We start from the raw sequence: 26,585 nt of genomic DNA on the forward strand, positions 1-26,585 counted from the left end.
ACCAGCTGACCCAGCCTTTAGTCTAAGATGGAGTCAGCCACACAAACAGACTGAACAGGATGTGCTCTGTGCAGCACCTGCATGTAAAACAGAAGCAAAGCTGTTCCTGTGAAATGAAACTGAAAGCCTCTCTGAGCGTCTCCCTGTAGAAAATGGAGGCTGAGCTCAGTCAGATCACTCAGCCTGAAGACAAAATGGAGGAGTGTTTGAGACGTGCAGATAAACAGTCACAGCTTTGTGTCGGTCTCTGAGGGCTTGGGGCCGTCACAAAGGCAGACAACATGAAAGACGAGGAAATCCCTGAGCACTGTGCAGAGGACTCTGAGGACTGAGACTCAAATCAAATCACTTTTATTGTCACATCACATGTGCAAGTACACTGGTACAGAACATGTGAGTGAAATTGTTGTGTGCGAGCTTCACAAGCAACAGAGGTGTGCAAAGTACAATAACATAAGAACAAGCAAATATAAGAATGGCTAAATCTGAGAATTATATGAATAAATATATGTACAATATAAGAGTGTATGCATATTACTGATCGTGCATAATAAATATGTATGTCTACGTGTGTGTATATATGTGTGTGTGTGTGTGTGTGTGTGTATACATATTTTACAAATTAAATAGAGTAAAATAAAATAAAATATATAAAATATACAGAGGTTGGTAGTTGGATATTGTGCAAAACAGTGGCATTAATGTACAGCATGGAGTGCATAATGTTGAAGTTCCAGTAGTGAAGCTGAGGTGTCTATGAAGTGTTCAGCAGTTGATGGCCTGGTGGAAAAAGCTTCTCTCGGTCTGCTGGTTCAGGACCGGATGCTGGAGAACCTCCTTCCTGATGGAAGTAGTCTGAACAGTTGATGGCTGGGGTGACTGGAGTCCTTGATGATCCTCCCCGCTTTCCTCAGGCACCGCTTCCTGTAGATGTCCTGGAGGGAGGGAAGCTCACCTCCAATTATCCGTTCAGAACACTGCACTACTCTCTGGAGAGCTTTGCTGTTGTAAGCGGTGCTGTTGCCGTACCAGGTGGTGATGCATCCAGTGAGGATGCTCTCAATGGCACAGCGATAGAAGGTCCTGAGGATGCGGGGGCTCATGCCAAATCTTTTCAGTCTCCTGAGAAAGAAGAGGTGCTGCTGCGCCTTCTTCACTGTTTTGTTTATGTGTACTGACCACGTAAGATCCTCAGCCAGATGAACACCAAGGAAGCGGAAGCTGCTCACTCTCTCCACAGCAGCGCCGTTGATGGTGATGGGGGCGTGTACTTCTCTGCACCTCCGGAAGTCCACTATCAACTCCTTTGTCTTTGCGACGTTGAGGGTGAGATGGTTGTCTTGACACCAGTGGGTCAGGGCGCTGACCTCCTCTCTGTAACCCGTCTCATCACCATTGGTGATAAGACCCACCACTGTAGTGTCGTCCGCAAACTTCACAATGATGTTGGAGTTGCTAGTGGCCGTGCAGTCGTAGGTGTAGAGTGAGTACAGGAGAGGGCTCAGTACACACCCCTGTGGAGCACCAGTGTTCAGTGTGATGGGGGATGAGGTGATGCTGCCCAGTCTGACCACTTGGCGTCTGTCAGACAGGAAGTTAAGGATCCAGCTGCAGAGGGAGCTGCTCAGTCCTAGATCCTGCAGTTTCCTGTCCAGCTTTGAGGGAACGATGTTATTGAATGCTGAGCTGTAATCTACAAACAGCATCCTCACATACGTGTCTCTCTTCTCCAGGTGTGTCAGGGCTATGGCATCATCAGTGGACCTGTTGTGGTGGTCTGCAAATTGTAGAGGGTCCAGTGAGACGGGTAGTGCAGAGCACTAAATGCAAGAACATTGGATAAACTTATTTTTCTGAAAAGAAATTTATAATAAACTCTGAGTCAAATGGGTAATATTACATCCACAATACTTTCATTTTAATTTTCACTTAATGTCATTCACAATATATTTTAAAGATGTCTACAATATGTGTAATATAGAAGATATAAAATGATTTTATGGACAGTACAATACCTTACAGTGTACAAGTATGACTTGGTCATTGAATCAGTGTCTGTTGTGAGTCTCAAGTAAGTTGCCTGTAATGATATTTAAGGTCCAGCAGGTGTCAGTATGGAGCAAAACAGCAACACTGTGTCGACACAGTATCGATACAGTTTGGGGAATGTGCTGAAACGCTTCACGAGGCCTCAGCTACCCATCACTATGTTATATTAATACATCTTTCTTGCTTTGAGTTACCTGGGGGTTGGCTTCTCCTCCTGTCTGGCAAAGGGCTGGTAGACCTGACCACTGACAGCCTAATTGGATAGAACCACAGGCTTCATTGCCTGGGGGGTGTTTCATGTTTGTTTAATGGTTTTATATTTGTTGGTTATGTGGCAGCCATTTTGTTTTCCCCTGTGTGTGTCATTTGGTTTAGCTAAACCAGTATTTAAGTTCCCCCGTGTGTCATTTCAGCAGGTCAGTTTATCTTATGTTTGTTTGAGGTTTTGTTAATTATTATCTTGAGTTTAGTCTATTGAGTTGACCTCTTTTATTGGTCTGCCTGTTTAAGTTTTGGCTTTGTTAAATAAATTTTCATATTTTTCGGTCAATAAAACCCCCTTTTTGAATTAAAACCACCTGTGTCCTTTATGCTTTACTGCTTTGGTCCCTGACATCCACCCAGCCTCGCATCGAACACTGAACACTGAATGAATAAGAAACTAATTCTTAGAGAAATATAATCAGCATGTAAACCAGACTGAGACTCTTTATCTCAGAAATAAACTCAGTTTAGTTTCTATCAGTTAAATCTCACCTGCAGAGACGAACACGACAAACATCAAAGTGGAGCAGAGAGACGCAGTTACAGCAGACATGTCCGTGTTCTCTGTTTCTGCTCATCTGACTCTTAGTTGTTCTGAGTCTGTTGGTATTTTCACTGAACAACTGAACCTGAGCTTAAACCTGAACACATCAGATTAAATTTAAGGTTTAAATAAAGCTGAAAGTCACTGACTGTTAGAACTCATCACTGACCTCTCTAACTGTAACATCTGCCAACATCTGTTCCTGTAACAGCTCAGAGGACGAGTTCAGCACTTTCTCTCAGATTATCATCAGAAAGTCAGAACAGGAGGAGCGTTTTTGTAAATGTGGCTGAAAGCAGCCATAACCAAGTTCCAAACCACAAATTCACAGACTAAAATGTCTCTACAATTGAACTCAGGACCTTCTGGCTGTGCGGCAACAGTGCTAACCACCGTGCCACCATATATATATATATATATATATATATATATATATATACATGTACAGTGGGGCAAAAAAGTATTTAGTCAGCCACCGATTGTGCAAGTTCCCCCACTTGAAATGATGACAGAGGTCAGTAATTTGCACCAGAGGTACACTTCAGCCGTCAGTGTTTCACGGTTCAACTTCTCTCTGGGTCTCTGGGCCGTCCTGTTGTCATGTTATCAAGTGCATGACGGCTCTCTGCACACACTTTGAGTCCTTATTCACATTTTCTATAAGTCCTCATCTCTGTGGACCTGAGGGATTACCTACAGTTCATAGTGCTGTGATGTTCGCAGCATTATGCACAACTATGGAAATAAATAAACTGTGGCACGTGCCTGTATGTGCACATCTTTGCTTTTAATAATATGTTTCAACATGCAGACATGAATCTAACACAGTAACAGCTTCCTTTGTTTCAGATCCAGCAGAGAGAAGAAGAAGCTCATTCCAGTTCACTGACAGAGACAAAGATTTGGTGCTGTGATAACGACTCTGATAACATCTCCCTCTCAGTAATAACTGCTCCCAGCAACAACTGCCAGGCACAACGGGCACGAGGCAGGATAGTTTCACTGTTAGACTTCCTGCAGTTACAGTGAAACAGTCTTTGTAATTCACATCTGTGTGACTCGTTTAAGTTTTTTGTCCTGACAGTGAAACTCTTACAGATACAGATGTGATGCTGCTGCACATGTTAGTAAATCTGACCCTAAATTTTAACTTTGTTGTGAACACGTATTTTTCAAACACCAGGGTCAGAACACACTGTGGAAAAGTAAGATGCACGTTTTGTAGTCCATCTTCTGGTCATTGTGGTTTTTACCCTGTAGACGGTCAGCATCTTGTTGTTAATGGGAGAGAGTGTAAGCTCATTCTCAGCACATGGCTCTGTTATTTCCTAACTCCTTATCAGTTCTCCTAGCGACCTTTCCTTCATTTCATTGGTGTTTTCACTGAGGTCAGACAAAGGAGGTTAGGAAAGGAGACAGGAGACCTTTAGAGCACACAGGTAACGGCTAAACTGAGCATGAAGGTGTGTCTGAAACATGTTGAAGCACGTCTAGTGCAATGATTACAGTCTGCTCCAGGGCAGCTGGAGAGTCGTTTTTGTTGTTTTCTCTGAGACAATCTTCACCTTAAAAAAATGTAATAACAGCCAGAAACTTCTTAACAGAAAATAGTCTTTGAATGATTTTTATTTTATATTCTTATATGTTGTTTGTTTTAAACTTATGATCAGTATTTTAAAGCTCTTAAACTGCTCACACATTAGAAATGAATTGTTCCTCTGAGTGTTTGAACCTGCTGTTGTGTTGCTTTTGTGTGCTGGTGTCACTGATGGCTGCTGTGACAACAGACACACAAACAGTTTGGTGTCATCAGAAATCACTCTGGAAATACTCAGAAAAAAGATTTATGGTTTAAAGCTGATTTACTTTAACACTCCAACACTGTTATTATGTCTTGTAAGGTTTGTGTTTGTTTAGAGTTATAAAATCAGTTTTTAGACCGTTTTAACAGATACACTCTGTGTTATCCGTGTGTACAGGACTTTGTTTGATATTTGCGTAGAGGAAAATCATCCAGGCTGCTGACCTGTTGAACCAGCTGATCCAGCCTTTAGTCTGAGTTGGAGTCAGTCACACACAAACATACTGAGTGTCTGAACATGCTTAGGCAAGTCTAGTGCAACGATTACAGTCTGCTCTGGGTGGGGCAGCTGGAGAGTCACAGGTATTTGTATGTTTGGCTACGTTCACACTGCACTGTCTTAATGCTCAGTTCCGATTTTTTGATCAAATCCGATTTTTTTGTCTGCTTGTTCACACTACAAATAAAATGTGACAGCAAATGGAGTGGCTGTAGCCTAGGCGGTAGAGCAGGTCATCTACTGATCAGAAGGTTGGTGGTTCGATTCCTGGATTCCCCTAGTCTGCATGCCAAATATCCTTGGGGAAATTGCTCTCCGATGCATCCATTGGAGTATGAATGTGTGTGAATGCTACTTAGAAAGCACTTAGAACAATGTGCTGGTGTGAATGGGTGAATGCACAAGTTGTGTAAAGCGCTTTGAGTGCTCAGAAGAGTAAAAAAGCGCTATATAAGAACCAGTCCATTTACCAAACGCGCTGAAGTGTGAACCCTCAAGTTAATATGAAGACTTGTTTTGGACTTTACGTTTCCCAATTTTGCTTCAAGTTATAAAGTTCTTTTGTTCTTTACATATGACCTAATAATGATCCTTATTGCTGTTTTAGAGGAGCGGTGCTTCAAAGGATAGTTGCAGATTTCTGTCAGAATCTGCAGATTATGCAGTACAAATAAAATGTTCACGTTGTCTTCCCAACAGTTTCACTAACATCTACACGGGATGGCCAGGAAGCGTTCGCGATGTCTTCTCCGGCGCTGGTAATTGGCGTCTGTCTTGTGTCAGTGACGTAAAAGACGGATTTAATGCGACATGACCATCAAACAGCAGTCGCTTTCTAAAACATCGGATATGTATCGGATTCAGTACCACATATGAAAGTGACCCAGATCGGATTTGAAAATATCGGATTTGTGCCGTTCACACTGTCACACCATGATCGGATATGGGTCGCAAAAAATCAGATTTGATGCACTTTCGCCTGCAGTGTGAACGTAGCCTTTGTCATATTTAAATGTTTCAGATCAGGACCATTTAGGTTTGGATTTGTTCTCTTAATAACAAAAACCTCCATTTAGAAACTGCATTCTGTGTTTTCTTGATCTAATATTTAAATTTGTTTGATCTGAAACATTTAAGTGTGACAAACATACAAAAAATAGTAAACCAGGAAGAAAACAAACACTGTTTCACTCTGTATGTGTTTGTTTCCATCTTATGTTCTTATATGTTATATGTTTGAAACTTATTTTTTGTAACTGAACTCAGACTCTGTGTGCTGGTGTCATTGATGGCACAAACACACACAGTTTGATGTCATCAGAAATCACTCTGGAAATACTCAAAAAAAGATGGTTTATGGTTTAAAGCTGATTTACTTTAACACTCCAACACTGTTATGTCCTGCAGTCTGAGCGTATAACAGCACTGCCCCCATGAGGTCAAACTGGAGCATTGCACATAATAATTATCATCCAGCAAACTCCAATAAACCTCCACTATGGGTTCAAATTTTGGTCACAAATATTTTTGCATAGCCGTGAACTGAGTTTTGTGACCTTGTAAACAAAATATATGAAAATTTTATGTTTGTGACTCTACAGATGACAATGTGTGTGTTTGTAATAAAAAACAATTTACACAAGCTACAATCTTTTTTTTTGTTAAGGTCTGGTTACAAATACAAAGCCAAAAAAATCTTTTTAAAACTTAAGTTCCCTGTTTGTGTGTGAGTTTCAACTTGCGAGGACGAATTTGGACCCAATTTTTCTTCCTTTCAGCTGATTGGTCAATGTTATGTCAATCACAAATTTAACTATCTAATCAGAGAGGAGATGGGTTTGGCTGTCTGAGGGATGCTTTGTACAAGGAGAGGAGAAGGTTGTTAAGAGAAAGCTCTAGGAAACCACAAGGAATTACTAGGAGAGCTGAAGCTACACTGACGGTAGCACAACGATCCAGTGAAGAAGCAGACTGTCCTGCAGTCTTAAGTAGTGTGAGAGGGACATCACTCATGATGAGAAGCCAACGGGTGAATATGTTAGACGGCCACAGGTGAGCATTGTAGGCGAGGCCAGAGGCAGGAAGCAAGGTCCAGCTCTGCCCTGGTGAGAGAGGGGTGAAGACAGCAACCCGCAACAACACATCCTACAGATCCTGGAGACCATTGCATTCCATTCAACAGAACCAGATACAAAGCATGAAAACATGTGAAAAACACAACAGCCTTTTATAATTTTTTTTTACATACATTTGCTACAGAAGGGGGAAATATGAGGTGTGATCGTATGCAAAACATTAGGAGCTATGTATAGGTGGTGTAGGATTTTGTACTCAGTTTCTCGCAAGCGGTTGTAAGTAAAAGTAAGTCTAGCTACAGTGGGATGCAAAAGTTTGGGCAACGTTGTTAATAGTCATTATTTTCCTGTATAAATCGTTGGTTGTTACAATAAAAAATGTCAGTTAAATATATCATACAGGAGACACACACAGTGATATTTGAGAAGTGAAATGAAGTAACATTACATTTTCGGATATTTTTGTTTACAAGGTTACAAAACTCAGTTCACAACTACACATTCTGATTTACAAGTACTAAATATTTATGACCAACAGCTGTAAACTCAGTGACTTCACTTTCATTTTGCTTCTACTACTGATGATTGGAAACAGGCATAAATCTCGATATACGCAACAAGGCAGCTTGCAGGTTGGTTATGATGGGTACCCTGAGTGTATTAATGCAAACTCTATGGAGACACAGGCAGAAGATCGAATAATGATATGCAAAGATTAGAGGTGCTGACGGGAACCAGGGATGGCATTTCACCATCGTGGATTATTCCTTACATCTCTTAGGCGAGCCAGAACAATCAGCCAGTAGTACACCTATGCAGACAAACTCATTTACCTGGCAGTGGTTCTCCAGAGGTGCTGACTTGTACAAAGATGGGCTCATTCTCCAGGGTGTCCTCAATGGCATAGATGCTGATGTTGTACAGGTTCCCGGGTCGAAAGTCACTGAGAGTCACAGACGTTTCTGTATTAGGGTGATAGCTCTGTGCTTTCCCTTTCTACTGATGGAGTGTAGACCACATCACCTTCACAGAGGACGACCACACAGTCACCCGTGTGCAGACCGATATGCTCAGTAGCCAGCGACTGAAAATGTTAGCATAGCTTACCAGTGATGGGAGCCAGTGGTTTTTCCCAGCTGATCATGATGGATGTATCTCCCACTTCCTTCCTTGGGCAGGTGCTATGAAACAAACACGTTAGAACCACTATGTGTGTAATGTTGATGCATGACACAAACTGTATTTCAGTCTGGCTGCACTTGTTTTTAAAATTAAGATGACGAGAAATAAAACCAGAAATGGAGTCAGAATATAAAGTACGAATGTTCACACCTGTTGTTTGTCAAGTAGTAAGAATGAGGTTGTCCTCGCCTCCCTCAGTAACATCACAGACATTAACAGTGTACCAGGGAGAAGCTCACTAATGTTCACAGACGTAGCTGTGCAGGACACATCTGACAGAATCAAATCTGTGATGAGCAGGAAAATTTGTAATCAGGTAAAATTTCAACACACAACACTTTTGAACTGAACTTGTAAATGTCTGTATCTGCCCCTACCAAGAACAACAGGCTATCCAGTGCCGTGTCCCTGCTCAATGAGCCCGTACTCCACTCTGAAACCTGAAACTGTGTCCAAGGCTGCTGGAGGTCATATCGGTCACAGACTCCTCGTGTTGTAGCCACTACAGGACAAACACAGACTGTCAGAGAGTCACTCAGGACAGTCTCATACACGCTCCTTCAAAACCATCAGTGATGCAGCACTGAGGTGACTCAGCCAGCCTCTCTTAACTTACACGATCCATAAGTGGTGGTGAAGTCAAAATTCATACCAGAGATGGTGTACGAGTTTAGATGGCCAGGAACTGCCACCTCTCTCCTCGGGCTGTAAGATAATTGACTGAGGGACCGTTTACAGGCTGAAATTATCACAAATGAAAAAAAGATATTAAGTTTAGCTCAATCATGGAGGAAGAGAAAACAAATCTAAAAAAACAAACCCTTTCCACTCTCCACTTAAGGATGTACTGGGTGATGATCCACTGAATAGGGAGTCTGGTTGGCTTCCTGATTCTGTGACGATCACCAGGACGGGACGGGGACCACCTGAGACAGAGACACAGGAGTAGAGACAGCTGCTTTACCACTGAGGACAACAGTCACATCGGTTCTCCAGAGTGGGAAATCATTTTGTTAAACCAGTAGCTTTACATAACCCAGTTTAACAGTGAGTGGGTGTGTGGGAGGATTTTCCTGAACAGAGCAGAGAAAAAGGTGAGATTCCAGCACAGACGAGAAAACCGTTTCTGTTTCCACCGTAGTTTAAGATTTTTCCTGTTTCTCAGAAACAAGCTAACAAAGTGCAAAAACACTTTAAAAACTGACACCAGTATGAAGCTTGTAGTTCTCTCACAGTGTTACCTGACATATAAAACTTATTCTTCCACCATGAACAGCTTGTGGTGTTGCTATATAGTCTCTTTTCCATCCAAGAAACATGTTTCACTGCAAAATTAAGCATCAAATTTCACTATATTCACCCAAACAGATCCACAATCACCCATGTCCTGCACACCACTCTCAGCCATGTGGACAAAAAACAGTGTAACTATGTGAGACTGCAGTTTGTAGATTACAGTTCAGCAGTTAAACACAACAGTGCTCGGCAGACTGTTCACAAAGCTGAGGGATCGAGGACAAATTAAAGGGAATCGGAAACGTTTAAAGCAGCAGATCAACAATAAAATCCACACCTGCAAGTGCAAACCTTAATGTGGCAGTGATATCAGACGCAAACATTACCGTGTACATCATTACACGCTGCCTACAAACACTCAGTTTACCTGCACAGGTCCTGTTACAGCTGCACTTTGAAACTCGAGTCAGAATTATTTCAGAATACTTTATTCATCCCTGAGGAGATCATGAGATACAGCTGCTCCAAGACAGTAACAGTAACAAAACTATTTACATATACAATATGTTAGAGAGTTTACAAATGTAAGAAATAGCAGTAATACATACAAATCTTTGAATTATAAATATTAAATATTTACAGAGGTGATTAAAAATAAATATCAAGAATATTGACAAAGAATATTACAGAGGTGGAGTATATATGATTGAACTCTAACCTGTGAACGTTGTCATTTTATTTATTTTTGTGTAAAAAGGTGTAAGTACAGTGTTTACAGTGTGTTAGATGGAGGAGTTGTACAGGGAGATGGTCACAGGCTGGAATGATTTCCTGTGTCGTTCAGTGGTGCATTGTGGGTAATCTCAGTCTCTCACTGAGCGCGCTCCTGTGGCTAGCCAGCATGTCATGGAGTGGGTGGGAGGTGTTATCCATGATTGTCTTTATCTTGGACAACATCCACCTCTCAGACACCACCCTAACAGAGTCCAGCTACATCCCCACAACATTACTGGTTTTGTGCATCAGTTTATTGAGTCTGTTGGTATCTGCAGCAGCACTGACAGCACTGAGCACAACAGACTCATAGAAAAACATTCAGATGCTGCTCTGGCTCACTCTCTTTCTGTAAGCATCCCAGCCTGACTTTCTGTACAACTCTGCAGCTTCCGCCCTATCAGAGGCTGCCTAAATTCCTCGTCCCACGATGATGACATCAGAGCCTTTGTTGTAGACAACTTCCTCTGGAGTGGTGTACTGCTGGCCCAGCAAATCTCCTGTAAGGGGGGAGGAGAGACCAGGAGAAGGGAAATGGGGTTAAAGGGGGAGACTGCTGCAGACTTTAGGAGATTAGCAACAGCTATAGCTAGTTTGATGTACTACAGCACCACCATGTGTTAGAAATGAGTCATGGCAAAAAGCAGACTTCAAGGTCGTCTGAGGTGCAGTTTGGCCTGAACTTTACAAAAACAGAGAACGACTTCACACAAATCTCTGACTCTCCTGATCAGACGGTGCAGGCTTCACCTTCAGGTGTACAGACTGTGGAGGACGGGGCTCCACGAGTTACAACAACAAAGGATGTATCACTAAAAGCATGCACTGTGTATCCATGCATCTTCAGTAGGGTGGATTTCATATCAACACTGTGTGCACACCTCACTTTGTAGTTCTTCTAGTGTGAATTTATGAATAAAAGTGGAAAAAGTTCAACAAAAGCAGTCAGATTTACCTCCAGCCTGCATCTGGGGGTCATGTGGATGAACTCTGGCCTCTCTGTGAGCTTGGAGCCACAGATAAACCTGATCACAAAGTCTGAGTGCTCCTCTGCCATTTGCACCTGTGCAGCACAAAACAGCTGTAAGCTGAAAAGAACAAAGCACATGTAAACAAACTGAGAACATGTCCCACACAGATGTGCTCACCGCAGCCTTTGTGTATTCACCAGCAGCCAGAGATCCCTGGGAGCTCATCTGACCTATGAGCAAACAGCCTCGGCCCAGAGGCTTCCCTACAGCGCTCAGACCTTTCACCACTCCCGGCCCCGGCACTGCGTGGGCCTTCACTATGTGGGACCACGATGAAATCTGGTACAAACCACCTGAAGAAAAGACAGAAGATCACAGCGTTCGAATACTTTGGATATAAACAACACGGTTTTTAAGTTATCCTGAATTTACACGACAAAAAGAAAGTGTGAAATCGTCTCACCCTCATACTGACGCTTGACTGTGTTCCCGATGTCAGCAAACTTGCGATCTTCAAAGATGAGGAAGTTGTGTTTCTCTGCTAAGGCTTGCATGTTCTGAATGAAGGCTGATGTGTAGTCCTGTAACATATATAGAAAAATCCCATCAGCTTGTTTGTTACATGTACAGACTGAAGGTTTGAGTTGATCCTGCTGTACCTCCAGGATGTCTACATGAGTCTTCAGCATGCAGATCTTTAGACCAAGCGACTCGGCCAGCTGCAGCAGCTCCTCGCTGTTGGTTACATCAGCAGACACACAAAGGTTGGACTGCTTCTCCTCCATAATCTTCAGCAGCTTTGATGCTAGAAGGTGAATGTCTGCAGATAAAAGAAGGAACAAATGAAGAAGGAACAGAAAATGAGAAATCAAAGAAAACACCACCAGTCTCTGCTTGGACTTTAAATAATTAAAGTTTAAAACTACATACTTGCTAACTCGGCTCTTTCTGAATAACTAAGCTCCAGCTTCTTACTGGCAGGAGAGTCGCTGCCATTCTTGGGGCTGAGAGAGAGTGATGGTGACAGAGTTACTGTACTGATTTTTTGTTCCTGGATTGCAAACAATGAGCCCCACTGAGGGGAAAACTCTGTAAAGTTGTACCTGAAAGTGTTGTTGTCCTGGATGAACTTGTGGACACTCTGGGCGGTTTGGGCGTCGATGCGTTCGGCTGCCTGCAGCACACGGAGCAGCTGAGATGTGGAGATGATGGGATGGAGCTTGATTCCCTTTGAAGCCAACATCTCCACACCACCTTGCTCTCTGTCCATTAGGACCACTGCATCCGTCACCTTGAATAAAAACATGTCAGAGGTCATTCTTGTGTGCTGCTGCTCTTGCTGACATCAGTGCAGCGTAACGATCGTATTATTAGCTTTGCTGTAACGTTAGATTCTGGACCTTCGTTGCAGAGCACTTCAGCCGTCTCCAGGATGCTGGTGCTGCTGGTCACCGTGTCCTCGATGATCAGGCACGTGTCCCCCTGACGCAACGACCCCTCCACCAGCCGTTTGGTTCCTGAAGCAGGGTTACAGAAGGCAAATTACGAGTCTTTTGAAAATCAGTTGAGGGCGGCTCACCATAGTCTTTGGCCTCCTTCCGCCTGACGACCAGGGGCAGTTCATGTCATCAGATCACTGTGGCCAAAGGCAAGTCTGTGTAAGGAACACAGAGTGGAACTGCAGCCCCCTCTCCCTGCACTCGCTCGTAGATGAGACACCTGGAAGAAAAAAATATATAAAGGAGACGAAGAGAAAAATAAGCACAGTTTAGAGTGATGTGCTGCAGATGATGAACTTTTAATAAAATGTTCATTAAAAAGCTGATACAGCTGTTTAAAGGCTGAATGGTTTGAACTGCTCATCCTTATCTTATCCTGAGTGACCTGAAGAGGAGCCGTGTTGCTGCAGAAAGCTGCTGATTCATATAAAGATTATTGAGGCTTGAGTGAGTGATTAGCTGCTGACAGGTCCAGTCTTATCTGTTTGAACTGCCTTACGCTATGTGAAAGGAGGAGTTCCCTGAAACTCAGCCATTAAGTCTGCTAAATTACTGTAAAACACACCGCGTGAGTATCAATGTTACACAGGAGCTGACGAGTGCCTACACAGACACGTTTGCCTTCAGAAAGTGAATGCGGTATCGCTTTAAGCTGTTCTGAAGTCAGTATGTTGCGCAGCCGTGAAGGCAGCACGTGGTTACCTGGTGCGTGAGCGCGGGGCGGGACACGAGCGCCCTCAGGTTGATATAAATGGGTGCCAGCAGGCCGCTCTTCAGCTTGTATTCTCCGAACTTCACTCCGTTCACGTCGTGGAGCTTCAGGATTAAACTGTCAGTGGAAGCGCTACCAGGAACCCTTGCGCCAAATGTTTACAGATAAAACGTCGCGTAGGTCAGTGAGCATGTGTGATGAAGCCTGGTAGAAAGAGTCGTTGTTTGTGAAAGTTAAAATGAACCTGATGGCAGACATGTTTCATTAACACCTCAACATAAAGAAGTGCTGAGAGGTGTTGGCAATGAATGTGAGACAGAGATCAGTGGATGAAACCATCAGAAGCTCATGTTCTGCAAAAAGAGAATACGTTTTTGTTTTCTGAAGCTATTTTGGACATTTTTAAAGTCTTCAGCATGAAGTTGTCGTTCATCGTGATGTGAGGTTACAGGCTAGACTGCTTAATAATGGCCTCCAAGTTGAACCTGACACTTTTATTCATATTTACTTTATATTTGTATTCTGTGTCTCCAAAGTCAGAATACAGTTACATTTTATTTTATTTTTATTTTTTTTAACTTTCTTTTATTGTTTTTCTTTAAACACTATACACTATACAACAAAACAAAACATCAAAACAACAACAACAACAACAAAAAGATAGATACAACAAGTAGGATAACAAAAAACAAACAAACAAACAAACAAAAAAAAAGCATGTTGGATCTCTTTGTTTCTACAGTTTGATCATTTCTCATTATCAATGTTTTGGTCTTTATCCTGTTGGGTTTATGTACTCAGTCCATTTCTCCCACTTTTTATGGTGTTGATCTTCCTGAGTCCTTATTCTGTAGGTCAATTGTTCCATGGTTTGTATTTCACCTATAATTTTGATCCATTCGTCCTGTGATGGTGGGTCTATCTTGTTCCATTTTCTTGTAATTGCCTTTTTACAGGCAGCAATAGTGATGTGACGTTCTGTATCGAGGCTTTGAAGCTTGTGTCGAGTAATGGAGGGGGCGTTTCCGCGATGCGCGTATCGAGGCTTGCTTCATTTATGGGAGGAGCTGAAAATGATGACGTCCGAAGCCTCGCTGCCCGGCTGTACCACGTGACTGGTTCAGGAAGTGGTTCGAACTTTGCCGCGAGCTATGACAGCGATATAAACCCCTCAGACTCCATTCAAAATGTGGGTGTTTGATGGAGAGTTGCGGTTAGTGAGAGTTTGGAGACAGTTTGGAGGTTTATGAGAGTGAGGAGAGAAAGTCAGGAGAGAATGGAGCCAGCTAAGAAGAGGAGGATGTCCTCCCCTGTGTGGGAACATTTTGATTTTATTCCTCCCAACAAGGTGTGTAAATTTCTACAGAAGATGTATTTTCATAATACTGATGGTGCAATACAATTTATGTTAAGCTGTCTTTACTTTTGTACAAGGTGAAGTGTTTGCTATGTGCCAGGGAGCTGGGATATAACAACAACACCTCATCCATGTTTAGGCACTACAGAGCTTTGCATGAGAATAAGGGGAACACCGATTGTGGAGCAAGACCAGGTGAGCCATCAAATGTCATGATAATATAGCATGCAGTAATGTTACTAAATGATATAACAATATTATACAACTGTAATAAGTGACGTGTGTGATATTTATATTTGTGCTTTGTTTTTGTTGTCTTTCCTCAGGAGAACAATCTCAAATAGATGAAGACCTGGTTACCATGGTGATTGAGGACTCCCAGCCATTTAGCATTGTGGAGGACTAAGGATTTAAAAGATTTGTTAAATCATTAAATCCTAGCTATGTTCTCCCCACTAAAAAGGTCATAAAAGCAATGAAAATGTAGTTTTTACAGAATAAAATGTGAACAGGCAGGACTGAGGCTCAGTGTGTAGCTGTCCATACCTCAACGTTACAAAAGCACAACTACTGTCCACACCCCAACCACACCTCACCTCACAGTAAATGATCATTTCCATTTTAAGCATTTCCAAATGATCATTTTCCATACTGCCAGCATAAATATACACAGTATACTGCATCACTACAATATACAGGCTGTGTGCAAAAGGCCACACTCTTGAAATTCATGCCAACTAATATTTTTACGTCCAGTAGGTGTCCTACTAGAGCAAATGAAGCTTCAAGACGCTTTGCGCTGGGGTGAACCAATTGGATGAAAAGCTTCAGTGCTTCATGAAGCTTCATCTGCCCATCACTAACTTTAAGGTCAGGAGAGGTTTCTCACACAGAACAAGATCCCTGACTGGTTAATGAATGTTGCCGTGCAGAAGGACCACGAGAAAGCCTGGAGAGAACCCCTGCAAACGTGGGGGGAACATGCAAAATCCTCACAGAAACACCCTGATGCCTGATGGCAGAATTGAACTTGACCTTCTTGCTGTGAGGCAATAGTGCTCACCACTGTGCTGCCAAGTTCCTCTTTCCATGTGTCTAATATATATTTTAAATTATAAATTGTACTTCACTTCTCAGTGTGCAGACTGTCTGACAGAGAAGTTAACAGCTAAGCAACCTGAATCTTTATTTGCCTGATAATAAAAAAGTGTGAACTCCTAGATTGTCTACACTTTCCCTTTCTGAGCCTATTTATATGAACAGACACACACACACACACACACACACACGACTCCAGGACCCTAAACAGATGAAAAAAAAAATGTTTTTAAAAAAGTCCAGACTGTTGATATCAGATATCATCTGTTCCCATATAGTCGCTGGGATTTTAACAGATAATTCCAGAATTTAAGTTCCAGGAAAGCAGCATGTTTTCACTGACTCCATCCCAGTATTCCAGGTGATGGAGTCTCCTACAGTCATGGTTGTGTAGTTGGATGAAGTGAAGACCAAACTGGGATCAGCTGCGGTCCCCTGACACAGCATGGAGGACGCTCTTATCAGTGTTGGATGTTTTACTGACCGGACAGACAGCCTGAACTTCTGTTTTGCTCTCAGATTACAGCAGGATTCACAGCAGCAATGACAGCCTACAGTCCTTCCACCTGATGGAAGATACAGTAAAATTACATCAGTGGCAACAAGTGTGAACAATTTTATGTTGAGTTTAACTTCTGGAACCTCCAGTTTCTCCTGCTGTTGAAAAGATAGCAGATTAAAGCTGACTCGGTTGGCCGAGGACACACGCAAGAAAGAGTGTTTAACTTCCTGTTTAAATAAAAGTTTAATAAATCAATAATCCTTGTAGAAGTTGCATAAAGTTTTGTGATGATGACAAAGTTATCTCACTGGATTCTGACTCTGTGTCCACAGTTCAAGAGCATAAACAATCATTTAAACCAGAAAAGGAAATAAATCCATAAAGATGCTGCACATAATGATGCCATTGATAATGAGGCATCTGGGCCAGAGCTCCCCTATAACATAGTCTCCCCAGCGACTATGTTATAGGTGTCCAACACTTTTTCTATGTTTGAACTTAATGTGACCACTAGAGGGAGGTGTGTGCCTGTTAGTGTCATAAACCAGCTGTGTGCAGCAGGCAGGATTGGACCCAAAGACTGTAGACTGGCAGATGAAACTGAAGTTAAATGCAGCTTTATTACTGAATCACCAAACATTTAAGATTAAGAAAATCACAGTAAGGAAATCACTGAGAAACACAAAACTAAACACAAGGAGGAACTCACAGCCATGAGGGAGGACGCAACGCTGGGCAGAGGAAAACAGAGGGTTTAAATACATTAGGAGTGATGAGGAAACAGGAGCTGGGACTAATGGGACCAGGACACAGACTGTCAAACTAAAACAGCAAACATTGTGAGATGTAGACTGTGACAACCGGACATGGAACACGTAGACATGAAACATACGAACAACTGGGGAGACTGGGTGGAACATGAGAAGAGGGACACGGGAACAGGCAAGGGGGACATGACACAGAGACCTGTATGAGGACAAAGGAGGGCGAGAGGGGAACACAAGAGCAAGGGACAGAACAAGGGAGCACGAGAGAGAGAGAGAGAGGGGGAGAGATGATGTGCTGGGGGAACGTGGATAAACATGATAGGTGTGGAAAACAGAATGAAACTCAAGGAGGAAAAGAAGACACAAACACACATAAAAAGACACACAGATCGACACAGAGGACAAAGACACAAGGGGAACCTACCAAGGAGCTAAACTGATCATAAGTAAACTCAGAGAGGTAATAACAATGAACTCAGAATTAAACAGTAAACTACAATAATAATAATAATAATAATAATAATAATAATAATAATAATAATAATAATAATAATAATACATTAGACACCAAAACACAAGAAAACTCAAAACGCTGGGTCAAAAGAACCCAGAACCGTCACAGCTGTATGTAGAACAAGTATGAACACCTGTGTTCTCATTATGCTACAAACCAAAACCTTATACATGAATGAATAAATCATTTAATTATAAATCAAAGGTTTTATTGAAGTGACGTGTGGAGGAGCTCAGCATCTTCACTCAGCCTTCCAGATAGTGGCTGTGTCCCAATTCAGGGTCTGCACGCTTGAAGTACGCATTTTAAGTGCGATCACGTCACCGCCACGCGACGACGGCTGTCCCGATTCGAAGTGTACTTCAAACTCATACTCCAAATGCGCCGTTGATTTCCCCAAATATCAAGCGTGGTCCGGTGCACGCTTCGTGGTCCCATATATCCCACAATTCATAGTGCGGCGGTGGGTGTGGATAATTTTGCCGCAAGAAGGGAGCGGCCGAAAAGTGAACTGTCAAAAGTAAGTACTGAATATGACGTCACTTATTCATGTACGAATGTTTAATAACGAAGAACATTAAAACATTGCTGTTGGCCACATGTTGGCAAAGTTGTGTGACATTAGTGATGTTTGTACTTACAGCATTAACTTGGTTTTAAAGCCTCTACTTCTAAATATATATATAGTCGACCTTAATCTTACAGAGAATCTGATGATTTTATGGATAATTAAAGTCAGTCATATATCCACAAACACAACAAGCTGACAGTCAGTGAGATATATCAATCATAATAATCTGACAATACTATGATATTGGCCATATTATATTTACATTACCACAGTGAGATGACTTTAGTCTCATGAACAACATTAACTAATTATTATTTACTAGCTAATCTTAAATAACTGTTCAGTACAGAAATGAAGCCCAACAATCATGTTTTACAGTCCTGTGGTCTCAGCCTCAGATACTCAACTAATCAAAGTGATGTCATGACAAAAATGATTGACCAACAAAACAATTTTCTCCTTCATTTCTGTCAAACAAAGCTGTATATAACGTGTCTCGCGGTTAGCATCATGGTTGCTAGGCAACCTGAACAGCGCGACGAAGCATATATCGTCCTATTTCACAAGCCTCTCACTTCCGCACTTCTCGTACGCACCGTCCGTAGTACGCGTAGTGCGCGTACTTCAAGCGTGCAGACCCTGAAATGGGACACAGCTAATGTGGTGGAGTTATTTCAGTGTAAAACAGGAAGTGGTTCAAACAGAGAACAGAGTTCTTCCTCTTCGGCTGAAAGCTCTGAATAGAAACTTAAATGACAGACAGCTGCTCTCTGGATTTGTATACTGTGGGTACGGCCTCAATGCAAACCCTGTTTGCTTAGTGTGGGCGGCACACAGCCCACAATAGGGGCTCCTCACTGGGGCACATCTGGAGCCCACAGTATGAGTAAAGTATGTGCCCTGCTTTTCACATCAGTACTGGGCCCCACTGTGTCAGTCTGCATCTGCTCACAGTGGCTCCACATGAGGCCCAAAAGCGCAGGAGGCCACACAGCAAGCTGGAACATAAACTGGTCATATCGCATAATCCAACTCACCAGTGGAGAAATACTTTTATTTTGAAGGATTTTACACTTTTCTTTGAGATATCATCAATCCCACCTTCCAAGATTAGGTACCAAACCCCAAGAACACCTGATGCGTTGAAGGCGTGGACGATGAGAGCAGCTGACCTGAAAGAGAAGATGATGGCTGAGCTGGAAACCTGGACCCTCTGTATAAAACTACCCAGACTACATGAAGTACCCTCTGAAAGTCTACTAGATGATGTGAATGAAGCATCACTGACAATACATGCTGTGACCATCACTGAAACCAATCAGCTGATGTACACTATGGCAGCAGTGATCAGTGAGATACTTGGCTACAAGATGAACAGCCACAAGGAGCAGCACCCTCCATGGAGAAGGAGACTAGAGGCCAAGATCAAGGTAGCAGGGAGGGAAGTTAGACAACTATCAGAGCTGCAGAAAGGTGTGAAGAAGTACAGCAAGTTGCCCATTCCCGAGGCCTTGAAAACTGTTACTCACAGCCTTGGCCAGTCGCCAAGAGGTATACCACAGAGATAGAAACCAGGAGAATAAACCAGCTGTTCTCCACATACACACTGTACTCTTAGTGGCAGGGGAACAACATGGGAACAGCCCCACCAAGCTAGGAGATGGAGCCATACTGGAAGAGAATAGAGGAGGATGCACCCTATAATACTCAGTGGCTGGTGAGTATTGCAGGACATTCCTGATTCTGGACATCCTTAGGCATCAGGAATGTCTGGACAATTAGCAGCAGGGTTATTTGTGCTGCTAGACACTCATGGAGTGCCATCAGTGTGCTGTCAGAGACCAGTCCCATCCAGCTACCAACTAAAACCTGCCTCAACACAACATGGAAACTACTGTCAGGCATATGATTCAATTCATGAGCAGGGCCCGGAAAGGATTTAGCAGAGACACCAGAGGAGCAATGGAGCAGCTACTGGTAAACAGAACAGTCACTCGAAACTACAAGACCAGACTGAGCATGAAGGAGCGTTTCCGCAGGTCCTTCCTCCCTGCAGCTGTCAGACAGTACAATCAAACCTGCTCCCAACAAACACAGATGTTTACATCTGGGCTGTAAGCGCAATAATTTAATCAACCGATTCACACAACAACCTGGGTTTGCCTCTTATCTGTAGTTTATTTTATTTTATTTAATAACTGTACAGTACTCTGTTTATAGTAACCATTGTCCTTGATGTAAATATGTAAGAAAAAAATGTTTCTCTTCTGTGTTCTGTGTACTGTATGTTGTATATTTGTCTTTCTGGCTGCTGTTACAACCAAATTTCCCCTTGTGGGACAATTAAATGATTATTCTATTCTATTCTATTCTATTCTATTCTAAATGGACAGGCTGTATGCCAGGAGTGATGTCCGCTAAATGGAAATAAATTAGTTCATTATCCAAACTGCAGCTCAATGCCACCAGAGGAGATTTGATATCTCTGATCTTTTCAGAAATTATGTTAAACCAGCTTTCAGCAACAGGGTTTTGATTCAAGCTCCTCCTTGAGGGTCCTTAAAGGTTTAATTTGAAAACAAAAAACAAAAAACAACTTCTACCCAAGAGCATAAAAACCACAGACTCAGAGGAAGAGGGCGGGCTTTACTTGGTGTCAGTGAGAGAAATGAAAAAAAGCTCAAATGAGTGAGAAGGACGATGAAGGAAACATCTGTGCTGTGTCTGCTCTGTAAGTAGAATCTCTGTGTTTGTTTGAATTCTTGTACTTTGACTGTCTGCTCTCCTGATAACTGATGATGGAGGAGAAGACATGAAAAACAAATCAGGCTGAATTCAAGTTCAAAACACCACGAGGACCAACTGCAGGTCTGAACTGACTCTTTATCTTTGCTCAGGAGTCGAGGAAACACAGCAGGCAGTGAAAAGATCAAATCATTCACTCATCATATCAACACAGCTGCACAGTGGACACATGACTTTACTGTGTTATTTAAAAGAAGTGGATATTTTTTTGTATGTCCCCAGTTAGTGCACCTAATAACAATGGTCCCTTTAAGTGCTGGGAATCATTAAGTGTCGTGTAAAATGTGCTTAAAACAAGTTCAGGACACATTCAAGGTTTTGGGATTCTAACTTGCTGAGTGAAAGTATTTTTTTATTTCTCTGTGTTAACTCTGCATTTACTGATGACCTGTGACATTTATACTGTGCCCACTTCCCCTCTACGTTGAGCCAAAGTTCCTCAGCTGGATGTTGATGTTTTTGTGTTTATTCTTTTTATGTACAAACTTTACTGAAACATGTTTGAAACATGTCTGAAACATGAAACAACATCAAATAGAAAATGAGCAGATATATCAGAGAGAGACAGGTTTGTGTGTTTGTCAGCTGTTTGTGTGGAGTTGTTCTTTATGTTCACCTCAAATCAACCTGAGTGTCATTTCTCTTTAGTTCTGATCTCACTGCTGAGCAGCACAACAAACCAAGGTCAGTAACCTTCTTCTGTCACAGTTTAAACCTGAGAAACGCTCACTGACATGACCTGATGGGGTTCATGTTTCACAATGTAAAGTCTAACAGATCATCAGTTTTCCATTGTAACCCTCACAGCTCGTCTGACTGTGAGTCCCAGCAGCTCTCAGTTCTTTGAAGGAGACTTTGTGTCTCTGAGCTGTGAGGAGGACGACAGCTCTGCTGGATGGACTCTGAGGAGAAACACAAGCAAACAACAGAGGACTCAGTGTGGAGATGGGTGGGGAAGATTAGGTGGTTCTTCATGTAGCATCGGTTACATGTACTCATGGGACAGTGGAGTTTACTGGTGTGAGTCCAGAGAGGGTCCCATCAGTAACATGGTTAACCTGACAGTCACTGGTAAGCTGAGTGTGTGGAGTTAGTGTTGATGAAGCTGTGTGTAAATGGATGAAATGCTGTAGTTTGTCTCTGTGTTGAGGTGGATCAGTGATCCTGCAGAGTCCTGTCCTCCCTGTGATGGAGGGAGATGACGTCACTCTGCTCTGTAAAACAAAGACCACTCCCTCCAACCTCCCAGCTGCTTTCTATAAAGATGGCTCCCTCATCAGGAAGCAGTCTACAGGTCACATGACCATCCAGCATGTTTCCAGGTCTGATGAAGGCCTCTACAAGTGTGACATCAGCGGTCATGGAGAGTCTCCATCCAGCTGGATCACTGTCACAGGTGACACACTCACCTGTCTGTGTTTCTGCAGCTTTCAACATTCACAATGTGACGACAACTTCATGACTGTGTTTGCTTTATTTTAGGGGAACACACCACCACACCTCCACCTACATCCACCTCTAACCCTCCATCTACATCAACCTTTCCTCCTCGGTCCACCTCCATCACTCCTCGTCCACCACTCTCTCCTCCTGTTCTCTCTGTGTTGTCATGTGTTGGATCAGTCTGTGTTGTGGTTCTACTGGTGTTACTGGTTCTGCTGGTGAGACGATGTGTTCACAGGAAACCTGAAGGTGAGACTCAGACTTCCTGATCTTTCATGTCTGAGTTTGTTTGATAGAATAAAGTTCAATCTCATTCTGATTACATTAAAAACTTTCATAAATGTAAGTGTTTAGATATTTAATTTATTTTCTTGTTCATTTTGGATCATTTTAGCAGATCGAGATGAAGATGACATCATCACTCATGTCATGTACAGTTACATCAAAACATCAAATCATCAGCAGCCAATCAGAGACGGCAGAGGTAATATTTCAATTCATTCTTCTTCATTCACCCTTAATACCTATTTAACCTCCTTGTACATGGCGTCCACATATGTGGACATCACATTTTGGGTTATTTAGACCAAAATACTCAATTCTGCTCTACAAGGGCCTGATATCCACGTACAAGGACATTATACTGCTACAGTTCTATCAAAATTTTTAAAGTAATATCCTCATATTTGTCTCTTATTTTTCATAAAAACAAAAATAAAGTAAAAAAAATCTGGTAATTCTTTGTTTTTACATTCATTGGGCCCCAATCAGCCCAAATATCAAAGAGAAATTAAAAGTGCATGCCGTGGAAGTGTTCGGGTCTTAGGAGGTTAAAGCCTGTTGACTGAGTTTGGTTTGGGACATTTTGGAGTATATCCAGGGCTTCACTGGAAATCCTGAACAGGACCCAATTGCAGTAATCCAGCCGGGGTCAACAAACAACGGCATAGACAAGAGTCACTGCCACAGAGTCAGTGAGTGAAGTTAAGAGATTTTCATTAGGTGGGGGGAAAAGCTGTTCTGGGAATCCCACAGGCAAATGGGAACCACGAAGACGCTGCTATTATTATAGTACTAACTATTTCTTCTAACAGAAGTGGACTTGAGTGATGATAGGCTCATCACACCTTGAGGCCTCCTCCTCAAGGTGTGATGCCAGTTGTCATAAGTTGTTCCCTTTAGGTTTATGGTGATGTTGTTGATGTCTACTGGAACACCTGCCAGACACTACAGAGGGAATGACATGATCTCAGCTGCCAGGCTTTTAACAGGGCACTAAGCTCTGGGAACATATCACCCCCACCCTAAAACCTTAGTCCGATGTAACCATGTGTCTTTTACGCTGTTCTTACTGAGTGTTGTTCACTGTGAGCTGGACTGTGTGTTTGTGGTCTGTGGTTAACTGAAGCTAACAGCTCTGCAGTCGTCCAGCATCCTGTTTCTGATAGAAAGAAAACACTTCAGCTGCAGCTGTTTCAACACAGAGCTGTTCATTTTTAAACACAGAAAGCAACACGGAGACATCATTTGGAAACTCTGCACACAGACCAACAAGTCAAGATTGTATTTAATGTAATTAATACTATCAGATTCAGACTGAATTCAGTTCAATGGAATCATTACTGACCAAGTATGTGTACACATACAAGAAATTGGGCTCTGGCTATTTCTTCAAATACATAATAGACAACAGAAAACACTGTTGTTTCTAGAATCTGCTGAAGCCACTCACCCAATTTGGAGGTCACTGCAAAACGGCCCACATTAAAAGGCCACTCTGAAATGTGCACAGTTTTGTGGTGGGATGGTGGGGGAAGCTTCTCACACAGTGCAACACATCTCCAGGAGGAGATAGAAGCCACTGTGTATGTGTGAGTTTGGTGATGGAGTTTTTATTATGAATAAATTATGAATTTTTTATGAATTATTATGTCTATTTTTTATGTTTATGGACAACAGATGGAAATTAGCCCTTGGCTATAATCTGGTATGTTTACATTCATGTAATTTTTTTACATTTATGTTCATTAACATGCACTGTCCTAAATAAATAAATTAAACTACACTGACATCAAGACAAGGAAGCTCCTGACCATGCATGGAGGGTTTCACCTCAAGTCCCCCCTGAGGCTGCATGCTAAGTGGAAGGAAGGAGGCCGGGGACTAGTGAGTGTCAGTACCACAGTCCAGGATGAGAAAATGAACATCCATAAATACATGAGGAAGATGGCCCAAACCAATCGCATGCTCAGTGAATACCTCAGGCAGCAGAAATCTAAGAAAGACAAGAAACCCAAAGAAATGCCACCCAACACCATTACTGACCCACTGCCAAACCGGTCATGCTGGAGGATGTTGCAGACAGCACAACATTCTCCACGGCATCTCCAGACTCTGTCACATCTGTCACATGTGCTCAATGTGAACCTCCGTCTCATGCTATCACTAGTGTGAAATCAACTCCAGCATTTAAAAGTGAACAAAACATCAGCCAGAAAGCATAAGTACTGAGAAGTGGTCTGTGGTCACTGGACTATAGACATCAACAGGTCTGTAGTCATTTAACCCAGGGTTAGAGAGTTTCATGGGAATGTTTTTATTGTGGACTTTTTGAAACAGGAGGGACTTTGATAGATCCGTTGAGCTGTGCAAAAATCAATGTTCTCCCTTTTTTTTTGCTTTATATTTACACTTTGCCTTTTTTATGTATGCAATTCCATTATTTAAATTCTATCTTAGTCTCTTTACTTAAATTTTGAATGTTCACTTTTATAAAGTTAATAATTTGTAAGTTTCTATGATGTCCTAACCACATACATTCAACCTTTTCATGAAGTTACATTTACAAGGCTTTTCACCCCCACTGTGTCCTGTTCTGGTTAATATCCGTGTTTCTGTTGTGAGAACATGTTTGCTTTGTGCTCTGTGGTGAAGTGTGTGAGTCTGCGTTGACAGATAATGTCACCGTTGTCTTTGTCCGCTTTCTTTTTCACATAAACACCCCGAACCCCAGTTTCATGTGTATTAACTCTGTGTTTCACAGCACAGGTGCAAAAATAAGAAACCTGTGAAAAGCTGCTGCAGTTTATAAAAGTTATCACTTAATCTTTTCATAATGCAAAATTACAAATAACAAAAATGTTTTGCCAAAGCTGTGGAGGAATAACAGTGATGTCATTGTTGTATCTGCATCTGTTTTATTTTGTAGAGACTGATTCAGCTGTGGTCTACTCAGCAGTGAGAACCGAAGACGTTAGTTATGGACAAAAAACCCACCAGAACAAGGAGGCCCAGGTACAGCTGCTCTTTATCTTTGGACAGAGACAAGCTAGCTGCTCACCCTGTTTCCTGTCATCATGCTTAGCTAACCAAAACCACACCATGACTCAGAAAAAAGATGGCATATTTTTTAATATGTGCAGCAGAATGTATGATTGGTCATAGATTTGCCTAAGAATACAACTCTGATATTATGTTTTTCTATGACTAGGATAAAGTACATTGTATGTACCATCAAATGTAATGTTAAAATTCTTTTTCTAATAAATGTAAGTTGTCAGAATAGGTGAAAACAAGTCAGACATATACATAGAATAGAATAGAATGCCTTCATTGTCACTATACTGTTGTACAATCAGATACAGAGCATCTCCTACTCAGTGCAAACATGCTGGGGGGAGAGTTCTGCAACACTATATACATATGGACAGTATTAACAGAGGAAAAACATTATATGTAAAATGTACAAATATACAAGCCAGTTTTGAAAAATAATATGTAATTAATAGTATCATGTTTATACTGTTGGGTTATTGCACATAGAATTTTGTATTGCACAGTGAACCACCATTGTACCACTATAGAGGAAATGGGAAAAAAAATGGGGGGGGGGGGGGGGGGGCTGTGTTATCAGTGCATGTGTGAGTTCATGGCGGATATGGCTTTAGGGAAGAAACTGTTTTTGAGTCTGTCGGTCTTTGTGCTGATGCACCTGTAGCAGGCTGAACATGTTGAAACCAGGGTGGAGCTGTCCTTGATGATGTTTGCTGCTCTGCTGAGGCAGCGGGAGGAATAAATGTCCATCAGGGACGGGAAAGGGCAGCCGATGATCTTTTGTGCTGTCTTGACCACACTCTGAAGC

The 26,585-nt window shown here is 42.1% G+C and overlaps 3 protein-coding genes and 1 pseudogene across 3 annotated transcripts in view; 2 read left to right on the plus strand and 2 right to left on the minus strand.

Annotated features, from left to right (window-relative positions):
* Positions 1-26,585, minus strand: part of LOC148103302 (polymeric immunoglobulin receptor-like) — a 796,664-nt gene that overhangs the window by 299,653 nt on the left and 470,426 nt on the right. The gene's annotated exons all lie outside the window — the stretch shown is intronic.
* Positions 1-26,585, plus strand: part of LOC118456030 (cell adhesion molecule DSCAM-like) — a 533,233-nt gene that overhangs the window by 7,619 nt on the left and 499,029 nt on the right. The window contains exon 3 of the mRNA XM_087831802.1: positions 7,639-7,645. Within this exon, the coding sequence (XP_087687928.1) occupies positions 7,639-7,645 (7 nt within the window). The remainder of the gene's footprint in view (positions 1-7,638; positions 7,646-26,585) is intronic.
* LOC148103316 (uridine 5'-monophosphate synthase-like) lies at positions 10,527-13,645 on the minus strand (annotated as a pseudogene).
* Positions 21,991-23,686, plus strand: LOC148103317 (Fc receptor-like B). The gene is made up of 4 exons (XM_087839472.1): positions 21,991-22,072; positions 22,152-22,397; positions 22,484-22,593; positions 23,627-23,686. Exons 1-4 carry the CDS (start codon positions 21,991-21,993, stop codon positions 23,684-23,686), a joined length of 498 nt encoding a protein of 165 aa, XP_087695598.1.

This window comes from Neolamprologus brichardi, chromosome 3 (assembly GCF_056152115.1).
Source record: "Neolamprologus brichardi isolate AB-2024 chromosome 3, ASM5615211v1, whole genome shotgun sequence".
In the NCBI taxonomy this organism is placed as follows: Eukaryota; Metazoa; Chordata; class Actinopteri; order Cichliformes; family Cichlidae; genus Neolamprologus; species Neolamprologus brichardi.